Raw genomic sequence first — 24,314 nt, 5'->3', positions numbered from 1 at the left:
CAGGATGGTTTAGAAGCTTACAGGTCGACAGCCGCTCCCGCTCTCTCTGTCAGGCAGACAGTGTGTTGCACGCGCGCATAACAAGGTAAGCGTTTTGCTTAAAGTGTAAACATTTTCTGCCTGGAGAGAGCCGGATCGATAAGACTAATTGCTGAATCTATTTTTGATAAAAGATAGGTTTAGTCAGGTTCTCCAAAAACAATCTGGAATGGGGTAAATTATGGTTGGATTGAGTTGTTTTATATGTGATCATTTGTCTGTGTGTTTGTTGAAAACTTGTGATCTCTTGTTTTTAACATAAGGGGATTGTTGATAGAATTTTGGTGGTTTGGAGTGTAGAAGCATAGACGATGTGAGACAAAACATTTCTTTTAACCTCTTCATCCTCTGTCGTTGTTGGCAGAGGATGCTTTTTTCTGCAAGTACATTAGGTTAGCCGGAGTTGGACACAGCGAAATTTAAGGCAAGGTTGGCTAACTGGTGTGACATTTGGCCCACACAAATTGATGACGTCTATGAAGGTCCTACGTATCTGTCTATGTGGAAACTGCAGCCGGGTAAAAAGCCTGATATAAGGTGATCGTTCAGTGACTCCGGTAAAGGAGATCAACTGAGCCAAGTTGTCACGAATTTGGAAATTTGCTGCAGTATAGATGGATAGAGTTAAGGGCTCCATATGGTAGAGCTTTGGTGGAGCTTTGGTGAAGCTTTGGTGAAACTGTATGGAACTGACCAAAACATGATGACTGTAGAGCATTGGGTGATTATCAGTGACTCTATGGTGCTTTTATGCTGTTGCCGTGTATTGGTCAGGGAGTAAAACCAGGGGCTGCTCCGCTGAAACGGGTTAATTGCCGTTGCATGAGTAATGAAGGGACCCGTGTTTGTTAATGAGACGGCCGATTCCACAAAAGCACGCGTGCATTAGTTGTTTATATTTGTCCGGACAATGGGGTGGTATGGTAATTTAACAATGTGTGTGTATAATGATGAATGCTGAAATGTGTGTGTATTGAGTGAGTCAGTTTATGTTGGTACATTTAGATATATGCGTAATTTAATAACTTTTGTGTAGCACCTGGTTTCTTATCTGGTTTAATTCCCCCCTTCCTTTTCTTCCCCCCCCTCTCGCAACCTCCCTTCACGCTTTTTCTCACAGCCCTGCTATCTTTAAAAGTTGGGAAATTGTCTAAAATGTGTGTGCGTGTGAGAAAGTAGACAAAGTTTATGTACAGAAAACATATGAGTGAATGATCTATCCATTTAATTATATTATTCCGCTCTCGGAGGTTGGATCGCGGGGGCAGCAGCCTAAGCAGGGAAGTCCAGAATACCCTCCTTAAACTTGACTATTTGTCCATCTAAGAGTGAATGATAAATGTTGTTCTTATTATTAAGGTTCTGATATGATACAGCTGTGCTTCTGGATGAGAAAAATAGTTGTCTATTGCATTTACTTTTAACTGTGCTGGTGATTGTAACTGTGTGACACTGTGGTTTGAAAAAAAAAAAAAAAAAAAGGAAAAAAAAAGGAGGCCCTGCAAGAAGACATTTTAAGATAAGGGATGTGTGCGTGTGACGAGGCTGTGTGAGTGACAGCTGCGTGAGGCGTGGGCCGAAGAGGTGTGACACTGTTAGCATAGCATTGAGCTAGGTTAGCATTGAGCTAGGATAGCATTAAGCTAGGTTAGCATTGAGTTAGCATAGCATTGGATTAGTTTAGCATTGAGCTAGGTTTAAAGAATAAATAAATAAATATATAAAAAACTATATATAAATATATATAGTAGACAGCTGTACTCAATATGAAGAGAAGGCTGACAGGTTGGTTTTGATAATAGGACAAATAAAATATACTGTATATGAATAAATAAACATTTAAATATCAATATATACATTTGGACTGGGACATTGAAGCATTGTTAAATTCATTAGTCATTAATTATGTGTGTAATATACTGTATTGAACAGCCTTGCTGCTTATCTGATCCATCCAGTTCCTGTGTGGAAGCTGAGACAAACACACGCACATCATAGAGTAGGACACATTGTAACTTTGAATTAATAGTTATACAACAAATAAATTAATAATATTGAATTTAAATTTGATAAAGATAAATTGATCATACATTGACATTTTAATTTTTTTTTAGGAATAGACACACAATAAAATAAAAGTTACATTTATATTCTAAAAACATCTAAGGGCATCTGTGCAAACTGTGAAACATAGAGTCTGAAGAAGTACAGATAAGACTCGCCAACACTCAGCGCCATAGTCAAAACAAAACGTAGAGAAGCGTTAAACAAATACTAATCAGAAGGAAGACAGACCAAAAAATGAGAACTTAAGTAAACAGACAGCAAGTAAACCAGAAATAATAATGTAAATAAATAACAAAGAAAGCAAATTCCTATGTGACATTGGTGCATGTAGAATTACATGTAGAGAATAAAACTAAATGGAAATAACTGTCTGCAAGATGAGCATGACGTCAGGAATTGTGCTCGGGTTAGTAATAGATAGATAGATAGACAGATAAAACGTTATTGATTCCTTCAGGAGAGTTCCCTCAGGAAGAAGAAGTAAAAAGTAAACAGTAACTAATAAGGGTATAAATGGAAACAAAATAGAAAAATATTACAAGGAGAATAAAAATAGAACAGTAAAATAAGAGGAACTAGGCATTAACGACCATGATATAAAAAAGTATTGCACTGTTATTGTTTTGCATTCCCTGTCATCCTAGCCCCCCCAAAGAGGAGTTGTACAGTCTAATGATGTATGAGACAAATGATTTTTTATAGGCTAAACCAGTAGTTCTCAAAGGAGGGTATGGTGTTTCCGCCCGGACAAAAAAGGGGGGTACTTGAAGGTATGCCAAGGGGTAGCTGAGATTTTAAATATTTAAAAAAAGCGACAATTCAAAATCCTTTATAAATATAATTATAGAAGAATAATTCTTCAACAAAATCAATATCCAAAGAAGGTTGATGATTGATTATATGTATAGAAATCTTTATTATAATTTGATCATTTGTTTAATTTTTAAAACGTTTTAGTTATTCTTATATTTTTTTGTCCAAATAAGTCAAGTAAGACCACAACAAATGAGCAATATGGTGCACTGTTATACAATTTAATAAATCAGAAAATGATGACATTATGCTGTATTTTATTTCTTTATTTTACTGGGAAAAAAGGTTGAAAACCACTGCCCTAAATCATATCTAAAGCTAAAATTATTTTATAAGACTGATTATTTTGGATTATTGTGTTTGTATTGTGAGAGAAGGAGAGAAAGTGAGAGAGAGAGGAAGAGAGAGCAGGTGAAAAAACAGATTGAGGGTGAAGAGGATGGTTTGAGTAAATATGGGAAAAGGATGTTTATAACCTTACGTTATGTGAATGGTTTCTAGGAGAACAGAAAATAGAAACATTGTGTGAAGTGTAAGGAAGAGATGGATACAGGATGTTGTTTGTAAAGGAAAACGAAAGTGAAGAAAAGATGAGAAAGTGACAAATGAAGGTATTCGTAAATGGTATGCTGTTGATTGTGGTTAGCTGCAAGTTTGTTTAATTGTTTGTTTGTTTGTTTAGTTGTTTGAGTGAAAGGGGAAGAAATCAATAGGAATAATTACATGCGAAATGGAATAAAACTATGAGTGCGATAGATAATGAATGAATAAATGAAATACGTTTATTTTGGTCATATAATTAACCATCAACCAATTTGTGTGAGCAGTTTAACAGTAAATTAGACATATTAACAATCATACACATTTACACACAGAAAAGAAAAGAAAAAGAATGACCGAAAAAAGAATAGGCGGAAGCCAAAGCTTATATTGGCCTATGATATACATTTATTGGACATTAAATTACCTGGAACATCAACGTTAAAAGATGAAAGTAATTGTTACTATATTTTATAATGTTCAAAAAACTTTACTTTTCAAGGGTCTCCAAAACCATAACAAAAAACTACATGTGTTCAGCTCATCACTGAGGATGGTACATCATTTAACTCCTAAAACTGAAATACATTTGTGTTTTTTATTTTATTTTACTTGACCTATTTCAAAAATCAATATCCCCCGTAAATGATAGTTTTCTCCTCATAATGTAAACAAGCTAAGAATACAAACTGGAAGGCTGTTGTTCTTTACTCGGAAACATAATTGCCATTGTTTTAAAATTAAATTATCTGAACATTTAACACATTATGACTTATAAAAAATAGATTGGTATGATCATAACAATAATGCTTTGTGTAATATTGAAATGAGCCTTTTAAGTTTAAGTATTGGGTATATATGTCTTCTATAAACATTTCCCCAAACTTCAAAACAATATTACACATTCTTATTCAGCATGTGTTTTACTTTATACCGAATAGCAATGGATTTGGATATTTTTCTTTAATATGTTCAATATGTGGCTTCAAACATATTTATGATCAATTATTATTCTCAAAAAGTTAGTTCATATACTCTGTCAAGTTACTCTTTCTGGTAAAGATTTAGTCTTATTAATTTCTACATATTGAGATATATTACTTAAAATAACTACTTAACCACTGTTGTGAAACACTTTTAATTTATGGGAGTATTGGGATAGGATTGAGGAAGATGTCTGCTGTGGTGGTGGTTAGTTTGGAAATCAATTTAATAAAAGTAAGTTTAAGTCAGGTAACTTTAAAGTGCAGTCTGACATTTTAGTTTGGAGTAATTTATATTTTTATTTAGACATTGCAGTACACCATACTTCTGGATGTTGAGCTAGAAGAGGATAATGGCATGACAGAATAAAGTTACCACGTCGAGAAACTGCTACTATAATTAAATCCATAAAGCAGGAAATAAAGAAGACCAGAACATGTACAGACCAATTAGCCTTCTCCCCGTTATAACAAAAGGAATAGAACATTTGAAATTAAAAAGTGGCTTTGGAGCAATCAAGGCTGCTCACACGGTCACTAAGATGGGCATTATGTTGACACATCAATTTAATGAGTAGTATATTTATCCATGAGAGCATTTTTGTTGTAAATTGTGAGGTATGGCTGTTAAAAGCTTGGTTGTTGTTATGAATGATGACAGATGTGAACAAGAGCATGTATTGTCTTTGTGTGATGATGTAAATAAGGTGTGGTTGTATTGTATGGTAAGTATGTGTCCATGAAGGGGCATTTGGTGACTTTTCTTAAAATTGATTACATGCTACAGTATGATTATTTTTGATTAATTATTGATTATTATGAATGTATATATTTATTATGATTAATTAGTGTCATAATTGTATTGCTTGATTTTTGGATCCCTTTAATTTAGGTAGCCAGGGATGCAGATGGAAAGTAGCTATTTAGATATAATCTGGTACAGAACATATCTGTTTCTGAACTTAATGTTTCTGTGCAATGTCCCATCATAGATAGACTAAATTAAATACAACTATTTAGTGAATTATTGAGGCCACAATAATTCACTAGGTGTTGTAAAATATCAAAGTACTATTGCAAAAGTGAACAGTGACCTCAAACATGACCTGTCCTCCGCCTCTGTTCTTGCTGCGCTTGACTATCAGCTGTCTTTTCTTTTTCTTGGATGTTTCTGAAACTACTAATACTACTACTACTATTACTATTACTATTGCTACGACTAACACTGTCCCTGTGAGAGGGACAGAGGGGAGAGGTGAGTTTGGATTGGGTCAAGTTTGAGCGTGTTGAGGTTTTATTTAATCAATATGATCAATCCGGTACAAGGATAAAGGAACGTAATGATTTAGATTGACAATTGCAGTGGTTGGCGAAAGCAACCCCAACCTCAAAGGAGGGTGCCAATTCAGTAATTAAATGTTTTGTGAATGATCTAATATCCCGACATGGTTTCCCCAAAAAGATTAGGTCAAACAACGCCACCTATTTTAAGAAAACAGGTTAATCTTCTTCAGTCACAAGATCAGCACTTCTCAGGACCAGCAGCTTCCTAGGAAGGTGGAAAGACCATGAGACCAAAATGGTAAGTTTGCAAAATGTAGAATTTGTGTGCCAGTTCCTCTGTGCAGATTTGAGGATGAAAGCAGCCACTCCAGATTCCCTTACACTCGCTAAGAGGGGCACGGTCGAAGCCGATCCAGGACCAACACCCGGTACCTGACTGGAAGGAACCGAGAGGAGAGACTACACCTTGCCAGCGATGACGAGAACGACTAAGGTTGCCAGCCAATATGTGTCCGTCGGGATTCCAGCAGCTGTGGAAGGAGGCCCTGAAGCAAGCCGAGGGCCTGGACCAAAGCCCCACGCCCCATACTCTGCCCCAGCCTTCCCCAAGCCCCCACAGCTCCAACTCTACCTGAGTTTTCCCCAAAGCGGCCAGCGTGCACATGCCATTGCACAGTTTGCCCAATGGACTGAACCACACCCCAAGAAGAGACAGAGACAGACTGTTTGAGTGGATCTCTTTCTTCACCAAGGCAGCCAAAAGCCCAACGAGGTGTCGGCAGGCCACCAGCCTGAGGCACCACCGAGCCATCTATACAAGCTCTAATCGAACATGGACTCATACGAAATTCAGTTGTGTGTTCAAAATCAATTGATAATTAACAATATTGGTAACTACATTCATTGCAAATGCCGGGAAAAATATTTTTGCAAATGTCTTACAGTCATAAGTCTATATACATTCATCTATTTATGTTCAATGATGTTCATGATCAAAGTATTTGTTATTCCTTTACTAAATCAAAGGGTAGGCCACTAATTGTGTTCTGTGAGATGGTTTTACTGCAGGCTGGTAACAGCGATCGCTCTGAAGGAGGGTCATAGACGGAATTTGTGCCTCGTATAAAAACATTGAGGTTTTTGCCTCTATCTGTGGTAGAGATTTAACTTAGTGGTCTACATCAGAAATTGATTTGGTCCAGGGTCTTAAGACCCTGGAAGGAGGGTATGTCGTAGAATTTCTGACCTTTTGACCTATATTTCTTGTCTTTTAAGAATGTCCGCTCATTTTCAATTCTCTTCTATTTTGTGCCATTGAATGGACCAGTTGTGGGACAAAGGTGAATATGGAGTTATGCCAACCTGTCTACAGAATGTTTAGAATTTCCAAATATGACTAAGAGATACAAGGTTGTTTTGGAACAGACAAAACCAAAACAAAACAATCGTGACGCATTAAATAACAAACAATGACGCACAAGAGACATATAAAAAATGGCAGAAGACCGGAACTCGACAGTGATTTTGGCTTGTGTGTGTCTTGTTTACTCCGGAGTAACATGTGGTCTGTCTGCACGGCCAACTTAATTCAACCTGCACTTCTGATAATGGGTAAATAAATTTGTTGTACTAAACTACTTTTGTTGCCTGTTTAAGCTTCGGACAATCCACTACACTACCAAACACTTCTATATTGTTCGCTGTCTGCCCTAAACATTCATTTATGTTCCCCGCACATTGAAAGCATTTGTGAACTGTTGAAATCGATCTAGTGGTATTTCGTGTTGGTAAATAAGTGACCATAACATATTATCATCACAGTTCAACATCTCTAACATGTAAATGCTGCCTCTTTCCCCGGTTCCTAGGTACATTGAATTGTATTATGACACATTGAAGTTCTACTCAGTAATTCATAATTTCTGAGTAATTCTTAAACATCCTTATTAATAATTATTAATCACTGAGTAACTGAATGACCTTAATCAGATGGTTATAATTCACAGTTATGAGCATTAGACAAAGGTCAGTTAGGTTATGATGATGTGTTTAATGTGGTCTTGAAAAATGTGTTAATAGTGGGAAATTTGATGAGCTTAAATACAAAAAAAATAAAAGACAACTAATAATACATAATTTACATAATAATACTATGACTTCTTAAGTGGTTAATCGTAAACAAGGAAACAAATTGGGTGCATTAAGTTACTGTGTATAACACTTTTAAACAAGAACAGTGCAGTTGGCAATACATGGGGTAGAGAGACCGATTCACTTTCCTAGCGATGGCCCTGGTAAGAAACAATTTCCAGATGGTCCTTGTATCTCTGTGCTCGGGTCCTAAAAAGGTTGAGAGCAAAAAGTTGTAATGTTACAAGATATCACTAGCAATTATTGGGAATAATATATGAATTACTACCCACTGCTTAGCATATTTCACCGACATACTTTTTTTTCAATATTTTCTTTATGTGACATGAGCGCTACGTCATTAGCTTGCCTTATAATAGGAATAATAATAAAATTCAATTAAAATCATATCATAACATCCTTTTATTTTCCTATTGAGAGGAGAAACAATGATCAAGAATTACAAGTCATGAATAATAACTACAGTTCTGTACCTTGATTCATTTTTTTTTTTTTTTTTTTACAGTGTCTTGGATATTAGAGAACAAGTGATATTTGACATTTATGCAGAGCAAATGGACGGATGGAATTGTGATGCAATCATAATAATAAAACTATTTTATGTAATGTCGCTAAATGACCACTAGAGGCTCTCAGAGGGCAATGTGCGCCCTAAAAGTAAACATGAATTACTATCAAAGTTGTGCAGTCTGCACAATCCTGCATCTTACATAAAAGTCTCATATTACACACACAGATTTGAGTGTTTTATGCAGCTGTCCTAAATGATGTTCTGCAGTTGTTAAAAAAACGCACAGCTGAATATAAGGCTGCACTGGACTGTCCGCACAAAGCTCCAAACTGTAGCAGCTGTGATGAAATCAGTACAGTGATCTCATCTGTGGAGATGGATGGAAAAACAGAAGGAAACAAAAGGGTGGAAAGAGTTATTATGTGTTAGCTAGAGCATGAGATAGATGAAGAAAACAGTGGATAGGGAGAGGCCCTGGAAGGTTAATTCATTTAAAACGGTGCATTCTGCATACTGATCCTGTTAGGGAAGTTTGTTTTGGCAGGATTAGGATGATAATTTTGTTTATGTGTGGGTTCCCGTGGCATATTGTCTTTCGAATCTGTTCAAAATATTTCTGTCAAAGAGAAACCTTGTGTTTATGAAGCCTCTTTATGCATCACTCGCCACTAAACAGGGTTCTTCGCTCAAAAGTTTAGACCTCTAATATACACATATATAATATGTATATACCTCTCTTTATGCACCTTAACCCTGCTGTGACCATAAGGGTTTAAAAGGCTGCTATAAAAGTTCATTTATCAGCAATAGAATGCGCTTGCCAGAGTCGATGTTGGTTTGATGTTGGCTATAACGCTTTGCCTCAGGTTTCAATAACTGAAGGTCCAACCCTAAAATGGCATATTTTAATGAAGTCAGTGATTATTCATTATAAATTATTCTTTCTTATGACAATGATTAACCAGACTGTAGCTTAATTTAATTGAGGTTTTTAGGTGAGAAAAGGTTGAATATATTTACTTTTTATTGTATTTTTTGAAAGTGATTAGTTGCCATGGCTGCAGGGCCGCCCCAGGCTTAAATAGGGCATTAAGTATAATTTTATTTTGAGGCGCCTCCCCCCATTACAAAATTGATTCACACTATTTTATTTATGTCAAACACGTTTTATACTTTAAAAAAAAAATCAAACCTGAATTACATTTTATGCATGTTTTGTACTAATACAAATCAATGGGAAACATTATTTTTTCAACAATTTAGGTTGTTAGTGCAACATATCAGAATCAGAATCAGCTTTATTGGCCAAGTATATTTAACATACACAGGATTTGACGTGATAGACTTGGTATGTTAAATTACCAGCCCAGCATGAACACTCTGCCACAGGAATCAATAACACTGCTTGGAGACATTTTCCAGTACTGTATATTCTTATCAATGACGGGGATGGAGGGTAAAAAGGAATATCGTACATTTGCAGTAAAAGTTTCATACAAAGTGCCCTGTCATTCATTATTGATGTTTTACATGAGCTACTACACTCACTCCTGTTTTGCCTTCAATCAATCAATCAATCAATCAATCAATCAATCAATCAATCAATCAATCAATCAATCAATCAATCAATCAATCAATCAATCAATCAATCAATCAAAGTTTACTTACATAGCCCTTAATCACAACTGTCTCAAAGGGCTGCACAAGCCACAACGACATTCTCGACTCAGATCCCACATCCGGGCAAAAAAACCTCAACCCAATGGGAAGAACGGCAAACCTTGGAAGGGACCGCAGGGAGATCGGTGCAATGGATGCCGAGTGGATACGGTTAATAACTTTGGAGGTGGTGACACCCCGGACAAGGACAAAGACTTCAGGGAGGGGCAGCTCAGCACAACTGCCTAGAGGAGCAATTCTGAAACTGTGGGCTCCATCTCGTGGTATGCTAAATAATCACTTAATTATTATTATGTATTAATTAATAATTATATTCAAACATAGTGTTACTGTTTACACTGTGTGTAACGTTAGAGTGGCCAAAAATGTACAAATTAAAAAAAAAAAAAAGCTCTGCCTTGTTTTTAATGACTACTTAGGCCTACTACGCTACTGTATTTAACGTTGGTCATTATGGTGGTACTTGAAGAGCAAAGTGTTCACTGAGGTGGTATTTAGTGAAACAACTTTGCGAGTCACTGGCCTAACTTTGGAACGTGCTGCATTATCCTTGAATAAGTAAACTATGCGCCCCACATACATGCCTGTCAACATTTGCAATTCAAAATATAGGGATTTTTAATTTTACTCACAAATTGCTGTTGAATGAAAAAAAAACCACACACACACACACACACACACACACACACACACACACACACACACACACACACACACACACACACACACACACACACACACACACACACACACACACACACACACACACACACACACACACACACAAAACATTGTGTCTCATGTCCGTACTTGTGTGTCTTTTATTACAAGAGAGCGTCATAAACTACTGTACTATGGACACTGACAAATACATTTAATAGGGTACTGCAAATGTATTTTTTGTAATGTTTCATAATTCACAATCCTTATGCGAGACAAAAAAACATAGACTACCATTCAAAAGTTTGGGGTCACATTGAAATGTCCTTATTTTTGAAGGAAAAGCACTGTACTTTTCAATGAAGATAACGTTAAACTAGTCTTAACTTTAAAGAAATACACTCTACACATTGCTAATGTGGTAAATGACTATTCTAGCTGCAAATGTCTGGTTTTTGGTGCAATATCTACATAGGTGTATAGAGGCCCATTTCCAGCAACTATCACTCCAGTGTTCTAATGGTACAATGTGTTTTCTCATTGGCTCAGAAGGCTAATTGATGATTAGAAAACCCTTGTGCAATCATGTTCACACATCTGAAAACAGTTTAGCTCGTTACAGAAGCTACAAAACTGACCTTCCTTTGAGCAGATTGAGTTTCTGGAGCATCACATTTGTGGGGTCAATTAAACGCTCAAAATGGCCAGAAAAAGAGAACTTTCATCTGAAACTCGACAGTCTATTCTTGTTCTTAGAAATGAAGGCTATTCCACAAAATTGTTTGGGTGACCCCAAAGTTTTGAATGGTAGTGTATGTCTTTCCTTTTTCTGTGAATTCTAAATCTAGAAAAACTGCTAGTACGAGGCGGCTAACACTGCAGGTAATGTGGAGCGGGCAGACTGGATCGTACATGCACATGCATGCGGAAACTCACCGCTGTTGCCATTTTTAATAAAAAAAGTGGCATATAATTCTAAACTATATCTATCAGTAGACACAATATGGAAGCGCTTAAAACAAAGATATGGTTGACGGGTTGGAAACACATTTGAAGGGGGCTTGGCTTGGAGGAGGGCTTCGGCACGTAAATAAGACCGCCCACAAAACAGAGCATTCTGAAGAGACAGTCAAAAAGCGGCTTGAAGATGGTCTTTATAACTAAATATATGCAAAATTGGGAGCACATTTTGCATATATACATTTTTTAATATCCTTGCAAGTATGTACTTGAAAAATGCTACTTTCACAAAACCAATGATGTGCAACGTTTAGGAAAATCCTTATTACCAGATTGGTGATGCATGACTAATGAGTTTAATTGGTTGAACTGTAAATGAAGTCAAGTCTCTATCATCTTCTTACAGGAAACTGCTGTCTGGTGCCACAATTGTTATTGCTGTCTCAGAAAAAAAAAAAAAAAAAACCTCACTGATGGGAAACAAACTAAAATACAGTCAGAGAGACTTTTCTATCACCTTTTGCCAGGCTAGGGAGGAAACGTTTCTCTTCTAATGATAGATGAATGTTGTTTTAAACGTTGGCATTATTTCTGGTAGGAATCAAGCGGCAAAAATTGGTTTTACAAAGAGCGATCTGACAAAGACTACATTGAACCCATGATTTTCTCAGAGAAAATCATGGGTTCAATGTAGTCTTCGTAGTCTTCTGTAGAGAAAATATCTCTACAGAAGAGAGGATTGGTTCAATCAATGTGGAAACACTTTCGTAACAGATTATCGAGGTGGATTTATTATTCTTTTGTGCTTTAACAAGTGAGAAATAAGAGCATGGAAGAACTTACTGAGTTGTGATAAAATTTACAATAATGTTTACTTACGATTTAAAGAAAGTTTAACCGTGCAATGACTCCTGATTTCAATAATTAGTTTCAGTGGATTGCATCAATTTCCTTTATATAAACTTGGATTGCCTTTCCTAATTCCAAAAGAGGATCATATTTCCTTTCTCACAGCCTAAGGTTGCAGAGATAGAGCTCTGCTCTTTTTGATTCAGTTTTCGAGTGGCCCTGCCGTGGTAAAAAGAAGCTGGTTGATGAACAGACTGTTGTTTTTGTCTGACAACCTTATCGGACTGTTTTACGAGGTCGGTGTGTGCGTGTGTGTGCATTTAAGTGTGTGCGTAATCCAAACCCCCAGAAATCAAACACTATTCTCAAAGGGAGGTATTTCTAAGTACTATCTTCATCAGTCCATTCCTGGTGAGGACTTTTCTTTGGTGATTAGTTGGGTTTTTCCCGGACTTGTGTACGTATAGTCGCAAATTAATGTCTTCCCTTTCACCGTCTAAGGCCAAATGGGCTAATCCATCCTGGTATGTGTAAATGAGTGTACCTTACCATGGTTACGTTAAGCCTGTTTGCATGCAAAGACCGGCACGTGTAAGGATGACAAAGGAACAAAAGGACCATGCAAAAAATAACATACTGTCAGCTAAAGAAAGACAGCTTCTTTTCAGTGTCATTGAATGCTTTCCCTTTTTCATTATGCTCACTGGCATTGCACATGGCTTTGACATGTATTGAACAGATCATTAACCTGTAAATAAAAACACTATTTCAACGGTTTTGTGTTACATTTTTGCTATCTGCATTATATCTGGATTTCCACGTTCTGTTGTTTTTTTTTTGTTAGCAGGTTAATACAAAAAGCATTGAGCAAATTGACAAAGTGTGACATCAACATGTCTATTGTAATGAAACAGGATAATAAAAAAGGCTAAAATTTATATTTGAAGACAAATCATTGTCGTTTTTAGTTATTAGTATTGACATTTCAGTCTTTTTTTTTTTTTTCACAGTATGCCTTTTTCTAAGAAGTTTTTTCGTTTTTTTTTGGAGGGGGTTATTTTTTTTTATTACTACAATATGACACAGGCCCATAGAAAACGAGCTGTGCTCAAAAAATGGGCCTCAGGCCACACTTTGCATTCAGGTGAAATTAGTAAACCAGTGGTGTTGAAAGTGTTACCAAACGACGGGAGAGTTTCTCTAATCGGTGTTTTCCCAGCACTTATAGAAGTGATAAAAGTTGGGTTGCTTGCATCTGGAGATTTTAACGCACACTTTCTAGACTTATGGTGGCAGAGCTCTGCGGTATTTTTTGTGTGGTAGTATCGACTTGGTTTCGAAGTATGGATAATTTTGACAACAAGGATTTACTGTGACATACATTATGCCAACCAGCAGTGGGAAGGTATCTAAAGCTGGTTGGTAAAACACATTTTTTCTCGCAACTTAAAAGCAAAAAAAAAAAAATTGCGGAGAAACTGTTTGTATCTTAGAATATTTGTTAGGTGGGTCAGTTGCGGGCCACTGTATTGAGATTCATGTTAACATCATTGTTGTTACCTTCCGTTGAGCAGAAGCCTGATACATTCAATCACTCTGCACATGTTGGTGAATGTGAGATTTAACGTCTGTCTTCCCTGGTTTTCCTTCAAATAAACTCCAGATAATTTTAGCTTGATCTGAACATACATCCGACTAACAAGGACACTGGAACATGCTGACCCTGGTTTTCCTGGTTTGAACACAGGACTCCCTGTACTCAGCCTTCAGCTGTTTCTTCTAATATCGCAACTATGTCTAAACGTACATCACACTTCTCAGAAATACTGAAGTCCCAAGTAGAACACCGCATATATAGTACATTGGGACAGTTATTAGTGCATGGCAAACAGTGGTCTATTGTTTTTGTCCTGTGTATTAAGCAGAGGTGGGTAGAGTAGCCAGAAATTGTACTCAAGTAAGAGAAGAGTACTGTTACTTTAAAGATTTATTACTCAAGTAAAAGTAAAGAGGAGTCACCCACATATTTACTTGAGTAAAAGTAAAAAGTATTTTGTGAAAAAATACTCAAGTACTGAGTAACTGATGAGTAACCTGTTCGTTTAATGATGACGGCAGCAAATAATGCACAAAAACATAAAAATAGCAACGAGCAAATTCAGAGCCAGGAATATCTCTTAAGCAACTAAAACAATAATATATATTAAATAATAATACAGTAACATAAAAAAATTAAGGCACATTGAGCCACAATAACTTAACAGCACAATAGGCTCAGTAGGCAGAGATTACAAAGGAAAATAACAAGTTAGCCTTTACGCAAACCATAAACTGATAGGTGTGGGCTGCACGTGGCTTCGGAGCAATCAAAGCTACTCACACGGTCACTAAGGTGGGCACCTTGTTTGACATGTCAACTTAATGTGTATTATATTTATCCATGAGAGCATTTTTGTTGTAAATTGTGAGGTGTGTCTGTTAAAATTAGGGTTGTTTTTACAAATTATGACAGATGTGAACAAGAGCATGTATTGTCTGTGTGTGATGATGTAAATGAGGTGTGGTTGTATTGTATATTAAGTATGTGTCCATGAAAGGGCATTTTATGACTTTTTTCTTAATACTTGTGTATGATTATATTGTCATAGTTTTATTGCATTATTTTTGTATCCCTTTAATTTAGGTAGCTAGGGACTGCATATGTAAATTAGCAATTTAGCTATAATCTGGTACAGAACATATCTGTGTTTGAGTTTAATGTTTCTGTGCATTGTCCCTTCAAACAAAGACTAAACTAACTAAACCTGGGAACACACTGTGCACTTCTGATTGGTGTTTCTATGCATGCTTGTGTGTGTGTGCGACTGTGCGTGTCTATGAGGCTGCAGTGCGTTAATAAATGTCCCCACACGATATACATTTGACAGTGATTCATAGCAGGGAAGCTAACATCAGCCTACGGTGACAGCCAAAATATCTATCAATCAATCAATCAATGTTTATTTATATAGCCCTAAATCACAAGTGTCTCAAAGAACTAACGTTACTTACCGTGATGTGCTTCCTCAAATTTGACGTTGAGTTCATGTAAGCTTAAGCTTGTTGTTGTTTTGCCTGGCTCTGTTTGATTGGTGAAACGGAGTCAAACGTCACCAGTGACTGCATTTGATTGGTGAAACGCAGGCAAGCGATAGATCGTACTTTGAAGGGCTGTCTGACAAACCAAAACAAACAAAGCGTGCATTAACAGATCGATAAAAATCAGTAGCGAGTAGCGAGCTGAATGTAGATAAACGGAGTGGAGTAAAAGTAGCGTTTCTTCTCTATAAATATACTCAAGTAAAAGTAAAAGTATGTCGCATTAAAACTACTCTTAGAAGAAAAATGTATCCCAAAAGTTACTCAAGTAGATGTAACGGAGTAAAGTTACTACCCACCTCTGGTATTAAGTAGGATTAATAGTACCGCATATGCCTCTTGTATTCTGTAGTATTAATAGTATCAAAGAGGGGAAATGTAATTTGTGCTATTTGGGTCTAGTCACTTTGGTATTATCTGACCTCCACTTGCTGATATGTCAACTAAATCTGTGAAGCTACGCCAGCAGAGTGTCAAATATGTGGTGATACTGCAACTGTAAGGCAGGACTATGATAAGATGTTATATGTGCAAGGAATGGATGTATGCAGACAACAGAGTTGTGTCAGTGAAAGATTGTTATGCGGTTGCTGCCCACTGGTTCTTAATCAATGCCACCTTTTCTTTATAGAAATACATTGAACAAATCAGTGTTTTTCAACCTTTTTGGAGCAACGGCACATTTTTGTTCATTGAAAAAATGCTGAGGCACACCACCAGCAGAAAACATTAAAAATGTAAACGTGGTAGTTTATATTGACAGTAAAAAGTCATTGTTGCAATTGTTGGATATGAATTCAAACCATAACCAACCATGCGTCACTATAGCTCTTGTCTCAAAGTAGGTGTACTGTCACGACCTGTCACATCACGCTGTGACTTATTTTGAGTTTTATGGATTTTTTCCTGTGTGTAGTGTTGTAGTTCTTGTCTTGCGCTCCTATTTTGGTGGCATTTCCTGTTTTGTTGGTATTTTCTTATAGCAGTTTCATGTCTTCCTTTGAGCGCTACTCCCCGCACCTGCTTTGTTTTAGGAAATCAAGACTATTTCAGTTGTGCGGACGTTATCCTTCTTTGTGGGGACATTGTTGATTGTCATGTCATGTACGGATGTACTTTGTGGATGCTGTCTGCTCCACACGCTGTAAGTCTTTGCTGTCGTCCAGCATTCTGTTTTTGTTTACTCTGTAGCCAGTTCAGTTTTAGTTTTGTTTTCCATAGCCATCCCTAAGCTTCAGTGCCTTTTTTAGGGGCAATCACCTTTTGTTTATTTTTGATTTAAGCTTTAGATACGACGTTTACAAAGCAATTAGCTACCTGCTGCCACCTACTGCACGGTTACTCTGCCGAGCTCTAGACAGCACAGACACTCAACAATGGCACTTTATTTGCAAATTATAATTACTGGTTTGCATAAAATATTTTTAACACAAATAGGTGAAATTACATAATCTCCCACGGCACACCAGACTGTATCTCACACTAGTGTGCCACGGCACAGTGGTTGAAAAACACTGGAATAAATAACCCACAGAGTCAAAACCCATGGGACATTCACTCATGAGTACATTTAGGGCTTAATTTATTAAGATCCAAATAACTCACGCTAATCAGTGTGGGCAAAAAATAAGATAGCGTGTACTATGAGTGGTTTGATCTATCACTGCTTGTGTAATTGAAAAGTGGGGCAGACCGCCCCAGCAGCTCATATCTAGAAACCAGAACACCTTTTCTGAATTGCAGTGTAGACAACAGAAACATATGCAAACTGACACTTACCGTATTTTCTGGACCATAAAACGCACCGGTATATAAGCCTTACCCACTAAATACAAAAATTAAATACAATCAATATATTAGCCGCACCGGACTTTAAGACGCAGATATATATGTTGTGAAATAAGTCATCACACAGAAATATTTATATATTTTTATCTACATACCTTAATTGTTTCCAAATGGTGTCTGTACCACGGCAGTAAAACAGCTGATCAAACAAAACAGAAGTCATTGTCATGAATCCACAAGCTGTGGAAGCTCACTATCCAATCAGCTAAACAGACTCGCTAACTCCTCGGTGTGTTGACTTGTTGAATTTACTGAGGAATTTGTCTAACTGAAACAATACAAACAGAATGCAATTGTACATTAAAGGCCTACTGAAACCCACTACTACCGACCACGCAGTCTGATAGTTTATATATCAATGATGAAATCTTAACATTGCAACACATGCCAATACGGCCGGGTTAACTTATAAAGTGACATTTAAAATTTCCCGGGAAATATCCGGCTGAAACGTCGCGGTATGATGACGTATGCGCGTGACGAAGGCAGTTGAACGCGTCATCTTGGAATAGGTCCCTCCCAATTTAAACAGCTCTGTTTTAATCGCTAATTTCCACAGTATTCAGGACATCTGTGTTGGTGAATCTTTTGGAAATTTGTTCAATTAACAATGGAGACTGCAAAAAAGAGAGTTGTAGGGAAGCGGTGTGTTGCTGCTGGATGTAGCAACACAAACCAAAACACAACCGGTGTTTCATTGTTTCTTTTCCCAAAAGATGGCGGCCAAGCTTTACTATGGAACAAAGAAGTCAAGCGAACACGGTTGGATTGGACGACACATACGAAGTACAGTGTATTATGCAGCGAACATTTCGAAAGATCATGTTTCGAAGAGGGTCCCTTGCGAATGGCAGAAATGGGAATCAGCACTCGTCGACTCGTGCTGAAGAAAGGTGCGAAGCCAACTATTTTCGATAGACCACGGACAAGTCCGGAGCACCCGACCCCCTCCACAAGCGGACAGACTGGGCACATGAGGTCTGCATTTGCCAAAAGGGAAAGGAAGAGGGTAAGAATCTTGATATCCAGTTTTCATAGTCAGACTACACTGTTCCAATATCCATTTCTTTGTTCTCAATTGTTGAAACCCCCCCACCTCCACACCCCGGATTGTAAATAATGTAAATAATTCAATGTGATTATCTTGTGTGATGACTGTATTATGATGATAGTATATATATGATAGTATATATCTGTATCATGAATCAATTTAAGTGGACCCCGACTTAAACAAGTTGAAAAACTTATTGGGGTGGTACCATTTAGTGGTCAATTGTACGGAATATGTACTTCACTGTGCAACCTACTAATAAAAGTCTCAATCAATCAACCAAAACTAACACACACAGTCATAGACTACTCCAGTGGTTCTCAACCTTTTTTCAGTGATTTTCCCCTGTGAACATTTTTTTAATTCAAGTACCCCCTAATCAGAGCAAAGCATTTTTGGTTGAAAAAAAGAAAAAAAATACAGCACTATGTCATCAGTTTCTGATTTATTAAATTGTATAACAGTGCAAGATATTGCTAATTTGTAGTGGTCTTTCTTGAACTATTTGGAAAAAAAGATATAAAAATAACTAAAAACTTGTTGAAAAATAAACAAGTGATTCAATTATAAATAATATTTTGTACACATAGAAGTAATCATCAACTTAAAGTGCCCTCTTTGGGGATTGTAATAGAGATCCATCTGGATTCATGAACTTAATTCTAAACATTTATTTTGTTGAAGTATTATTCAATAAATATATTTATAAAGGATTTTTGAATTGTTGCTATTTTTATAATATTTAAAAAAAAATCTCTCGTACCCCTTGGCATACCTTCAAGTATCCCCAAGGGTATGCGTACCCCCATTTGAGAACCACTGGACTACTCCATGAACAATGAAATAAATTAACAATAAAATAGTCTACATATAATTATTGCTTCAAGTTCTAGTCAAGTTCTTCTGCAGTATAAAGTATCGTACATTTACTGACATTACTGTCAATAGTGTCAATACTGTCAATAGATTACAATAGACAATAATATAAAGTATTGTACATTTGTACATTTACAGACAATAGATCAGATCATGGACAGTACGACTACGGCATCAGTGGCGGATGCGGTGGATGAACCAATGGCAATGGCACTAGATTTGCCTGATGAGGAGGGCGATCAAGATCAGGTTCGATTTGTTTTCCTAATCAATGTTCAAATGGATTACAGTTCAAGCCCAATCCAAAAGTATTCATAATTAATGTAAATGAGGTATCCATATTACATGTAGCTGTTTCTCCATTTCCAGGGAAATACAAGAGAACAAGGATGCCAGACGGACTGGGTACCGATTGGGACAGCACCAACAGCAATGACCAGTAGCAAGAGCACCCAAACAGGGAAAATACATCATAGATCAAAGGGTATGTCTATTTCGGTGACGAACATGATTCTGCACATCACAGTACACATTGCACGCTGCCTGTGCAGAGTAGAGTAGACAGATAAATTAGGTGATTCAAAGACAATAATTATTATGTGATTCTAGTTTAATTTTAACAGATTATATAAAACAACTTGTGCTTGATTTTATTGCTAGGACACCAGGTGACCCCAGATATCCTCGAGAGGGTTAGAGCTCGGCCGGCCAGGGTTAGTGAAGTCCCATTGTCAAGTGTAGCAGCTCCATCTGACAGCCCCGAGATGCAGACTAACATAGCAGCTCCAGGTGTGTCTGGAATGCAAGCCAAGCTACGACCACCTCCTGCATTGTTTGATGAAGGACCAGCATCAAGTCCCACTGCGCCTTTTGTTGGTGGTTCTTCCGATGACAGCTATGTGCCGAGTGAGTCAACGACATCGGATCCGTGTCAATCTGACGGGTCGCCAGATCGCCCATGTACTCACCAGATGCATGAAGAGGGCTGCCACAAGGAACCGAAGTACATCATCTTTGAGTCGTGCCTCCAGAGTCTCGTCAAGTGGTGTCACTGTCCAGTCTGTGGCAGCCAGGACATAAGCCCTTCTTGGGATTCGAACGGTACACAGCTGACCATGACTCTTCAATGTGCATCATGTGACCAGAGGAGTAGTTGGAGCAGCCAGCCAAACATTGGCCCTTATGCCGCGGGCAACATCCTGCTGTCTGCTGGCATCCTCTTCGCTGGGGCATCTTCTGGCAAGGTGTTGCAAGTGCTGAACAGCATCGGAGTGGTCACGTATGTGAAGAGGACATTTTTCAACCACCAGGAGCTCATCCTGCAGCCAGCCATCAAAAAGGTGTGGGAGGAACAGCAACGGACGCACCTCACCATGCTGCAGGTGGAAGGCCGACCCCTCGTCCTTGGTGGTGATGGGCGAGCAGACAGTCCGGGACACAGCGCCAAGTTCGGTACCTACACCACAATGGAGCTTGTGGCCAATGTGGTTCTCGACCTTCAGGTTGTACAGGTACGACCATATAATCTCACTAAAACACTAGTAACACAATAAGCAGATAAGGGATTTTCCAGAATTATCCTAGTAAATTTGTCTAATAACATTAACCATTTCAATGTATACTAAGCCCCTTTTTCATTTTTTTCTTTGCTCATTCCTTTTCTGTTATATATATTTCAGAGCAACGAATGTCTTGGCAGCTACCATATGGAGATGGAAGGACTGAAGAGGATGGTGGAACTGCTGATCAGCTGGGACCTGGATGTCGGGGTGCTGGTGACAGACAGACACAGACAGATCGCTAAATGGATTCGTGAAAACATGCCCAATACACGGCACTGCTATGACATCTGGCATGTTGCAAAATGTTAGTTGGATTATTTGTATGCATGACAAGTTGTGAAGTAGTGTGTACATATCAGTGATCAGATGAATGCGATATTGTATTTAATCCACAAATTTCTGTTTTTTTCTGTTTGTAGCCATCGGAAAGAAACTGAAGGCCATCGCCAAGCATAAGGACTGTGAAGACCTGAAGCCCTGGGTGCAAAGTATAATCAACCACCTCTACTGGGCAGCAGTGTCTACACCGCCTGGAGAGGGGGAACTTCTGGTTGCCAAGTGGAAGTCTGTGGAGCGACACATTCAGAACATCCACAAGGACCATGGCGACCTCTTCCCAATTTGTACTCATGGACAACTGCAACGGCAAAAGAAATGGCTCAAACAAAGTGAGTAGGCAAATAAGTTGCCCGAAAGCAGTGAGGGACTAGCAGTATTTTCCTGCACATCTTTTGAAAGTCAAAAAATTCAGATAAACTTGTAAGTAAATAACCAGTTTAAGTTGACTGGAACATTTTTGTAGAAACGTTGTTCTATTTTAAATTTATGTTTAGGTTCACGCTCAGCAGTGAAACTGGAGGAGGTGGTCAACAACAAGTCCCTGCTAAAAGATATCGCCATGCTGTCGGGTGAACACCAGACTTCCAAGGTGGAGGCGTTCCATAGCCTTGTCATACAGGTGAGAATTAGACTGATCGCCTGTAGGTGGTGTCGGTGGTTACCACCTGCCACTAGGACTTTGGTGGCCAGGGAGCAAAATACTAGAGCATACTAAATGAAGCCTTGATACAGTCAGTGTAAGCAAGAGAATGTTGGAGGTCCAACATAGTGGCTGGCATCTTGGTGAGAAAGATTGCAAACAATTCTGGCGTGGTGTTAACATTGAAAACAAAACAGCTTCATTACTGCAGGAGATCAAGCTTTAATAGCTGACTATTAACAGTTTAATACACAAACATTTGTATTCAAATTTACAAACAATTTATAAATTTACACACACATTGTATGGACGCATGACTGAATAAAGTGTCTTTTATCTTATACAGTTCGCACCGAAAATGTATGTCTTCTCATACATCGGAATGCTGTGCAGGTATGTTTCCACACTAATCTAAGTGTCACTAGTGTGTGCCATACTTTAGTACTAATTATTACATTATTCTGTTACCACACCTAGGAACCTGCTTGCTGGGCTGCACTGGAACGAAAATTCGAGCCGCCCTATAGCCACTACACAAGCGGGTGCTGAGCGCTATGCAGTACGCTACCCGAAGTATAAAGCAGGGGGCCATGTGGTCAAGAAAATCGCGACAGAGCCAACATACCGTAAGTGTAGAGGACACAAAACATGTAAACACTTGACACTTTGTATCATGATAATAATACTGTCAAGTTTCACTCTCCATGAGTATATTATGTTGTGAGCAGGAACATGTACAATTGTATTTTGCAGGCTACGTAGATGACTTGATCAGGGAGGTTGTTGCTGGCTGCAGACAGACCCCTGACGAGAGAACACCACTCAGCGTCACTGTGGATGTGCCTCCCTTCCTCTGCGATGAACTGGAGAAGCCAGACAAGGAGGAAGCCATCGCCAAGCACAGGAGTCGCTTCGGTAAGTGTGAAATGCCCTCCCGGTAACAGTTAGAGATGCTACCTCAGTAGAAGCATTTAAGTCCCATCTTAAAACTCATTTGTATACTCTAGCCTTTAAATAGACCCCCTTTTTAGACCAGTTGATCTGCCGTTTCTTTTCTTTTCTCCTCTGCCCCCCCCCACGTGGAGGGGTTATTCCGGTGACCATGGATAAAGTGCTGGCTGTCCAGAGTTGGGACCCGGGGTATACCGCTCGCCTGTGCATCGGTTGGGGACATCTGCGCTGCTGACCCGTCTCCGCTCGGGGTGGCCTCCTGCTGGCTCCACTGGACCCTCACTAATATGTTAGACCCACTCGACATCCATTGCTTTCGGTCTCCCCTAGAGGGGGGGGGTTACCCACATATGCGGTCCTCTCCAAGGTTTCTCATAGTCATTCACATCGACGTCCTACTGGGGTGAGTTTTCCTTGCCCGTGTGTGGGCTCTGTACCGAGGATGTCGTTGTGGCTTGTACAGCCCTTTGAGACATTTGTGATTTAGTGCTATATAAATAAACATTGATTGATTGACTGATTGATTGATTGATTGATTTTATTGATTAAGTACAGTGGCCATGTAGATTCTGTTGCAGTCACTGCACGTCTTGGAACCCCGTGTAGTCCATCGATGGGAATGTTGTCCTAATCTTATGTACTACACAAGCTGGTAGTACCACCCTTATGTCCTTTCCCAGATATCCCCAGCAGAAGCGGACAAACTGTCGATAGGCTGTGTGTCGTCTCCGCCTGCAAGTAGCAAATGATGGCAGCTGTTATTATCCGGACATGGATACACAGTGACTCACTGTTCTCTGAGATTCAAAAGACATTGTCATGCATTCTATTCATTTGTCATTTACTGTTGCAGTAAATTGTAAATATTGTTGACATCTACGGTCCATCTATGTAATACTTCTATGATATATAATGTCATGTGCATTGTAGCACAGTACATTTCACAGAATAAGAATAAGATAAGAAAGTGCTCATTCTGACTTATCTTCCAAAGGTTGATAGAATAAAGAATTATTTAAACTTATTAGTGCCTCACTCATTTTGCTGTTGCTGCAGCATGCCATATTGCTGTTTGTAGGCGTTATACGCTGTCTGCAGCACCCATTCATCCAGACACACAGATGGAAAGCCATGGTGGTCTATGATGCACGTCTTCACCCCCTCCTCCTCCATCGTTCTGGTCACTGCCTCTATTTCACTACAGTAGACACACTCAGCCACTGTCTCCATGTTCACACAGTTTTGACATGTACACCTGGAAATAGAAATGTTCATAATATTTGTAAATCAATTCATATTATTGACACCTGCAATCTGCAAACATGTGGAATAATTAATATTATCATTGTCTTGTTGTGGATCTTATTAATCT

General features: G+C 38.3%; 1 protein-coding gene across 1 annotated transcript in view; it reads left to right on the top strand.

Annotated features, from left to right (window-relative positions):
* The window catches only part of LOC133649000 (uncharacterized), a 1,204,785-nt gene extending 1,181,322 nt beyond the window's left edge, over positions 1–23,463 (top strand). The window contains exons 2-11 of the mRNA XM_062045648.1: positions 18,240–18,532; positions 19,589–19,699; positions 19,820–19,934; positions 20,111–20,961; positions 21,130–21,316; positions 21,432–21,680; positions 21,846–21,970; positions 22,338–22,384; positions 22,469–22,617; positions 22,745–23,463. Coding sequence (XP_061901632.1) covers positions 18,371–18,532; positions 19,589–19,699; positions 19,820–19,934; positions 20,111–20,961; positions 21,130–21,316; positions 21,432–21,680; positions 21,846–21,970; positions 22,338–22,384; positions 22,469–22,617; positions 22,745–22,932 — 2,184 coding nt within the window. The 5' untranslated portion in view covers positions 18,240–18,370 and the 3' untranslated portion in view covers positions 22,933–23,463. The remainder of the gene's footprint in view (positions 1–18,239; positions 18,533–19,588; positions 19,700–19,819; positions 19,935–20,110; positions 20,962–21,129; positions 21,317–21,431; positions 21,681–21,845; positions 21,971–22,337; positions 22,385–22,468; positions 22,618–22,744) is intronic.
* The last annotated feature ends 851 nt before the right edge of the window (positions 23,464–24,314 follow it).

Source organism: Entelurus aequoreus, linkage group LG04, assembly GCF_033978785.1.
Source record: "Entelurus aequoreus isolate RoL-2023_Sb linkage group LG04, RoL_Eaeq_v1.1, whole genome shotgun sequence".
Taxonomy (NCBI): domain Eukaryota; kingdom Metazoa; phylum Chordata; class Actinopteri; order Syngnathiformes; family Syngnathidae; genus Entelurus; species Entelurus aequoreus.
This window is presented reverse-complemented; position numbering and strand designations above follow the sequence as displayed.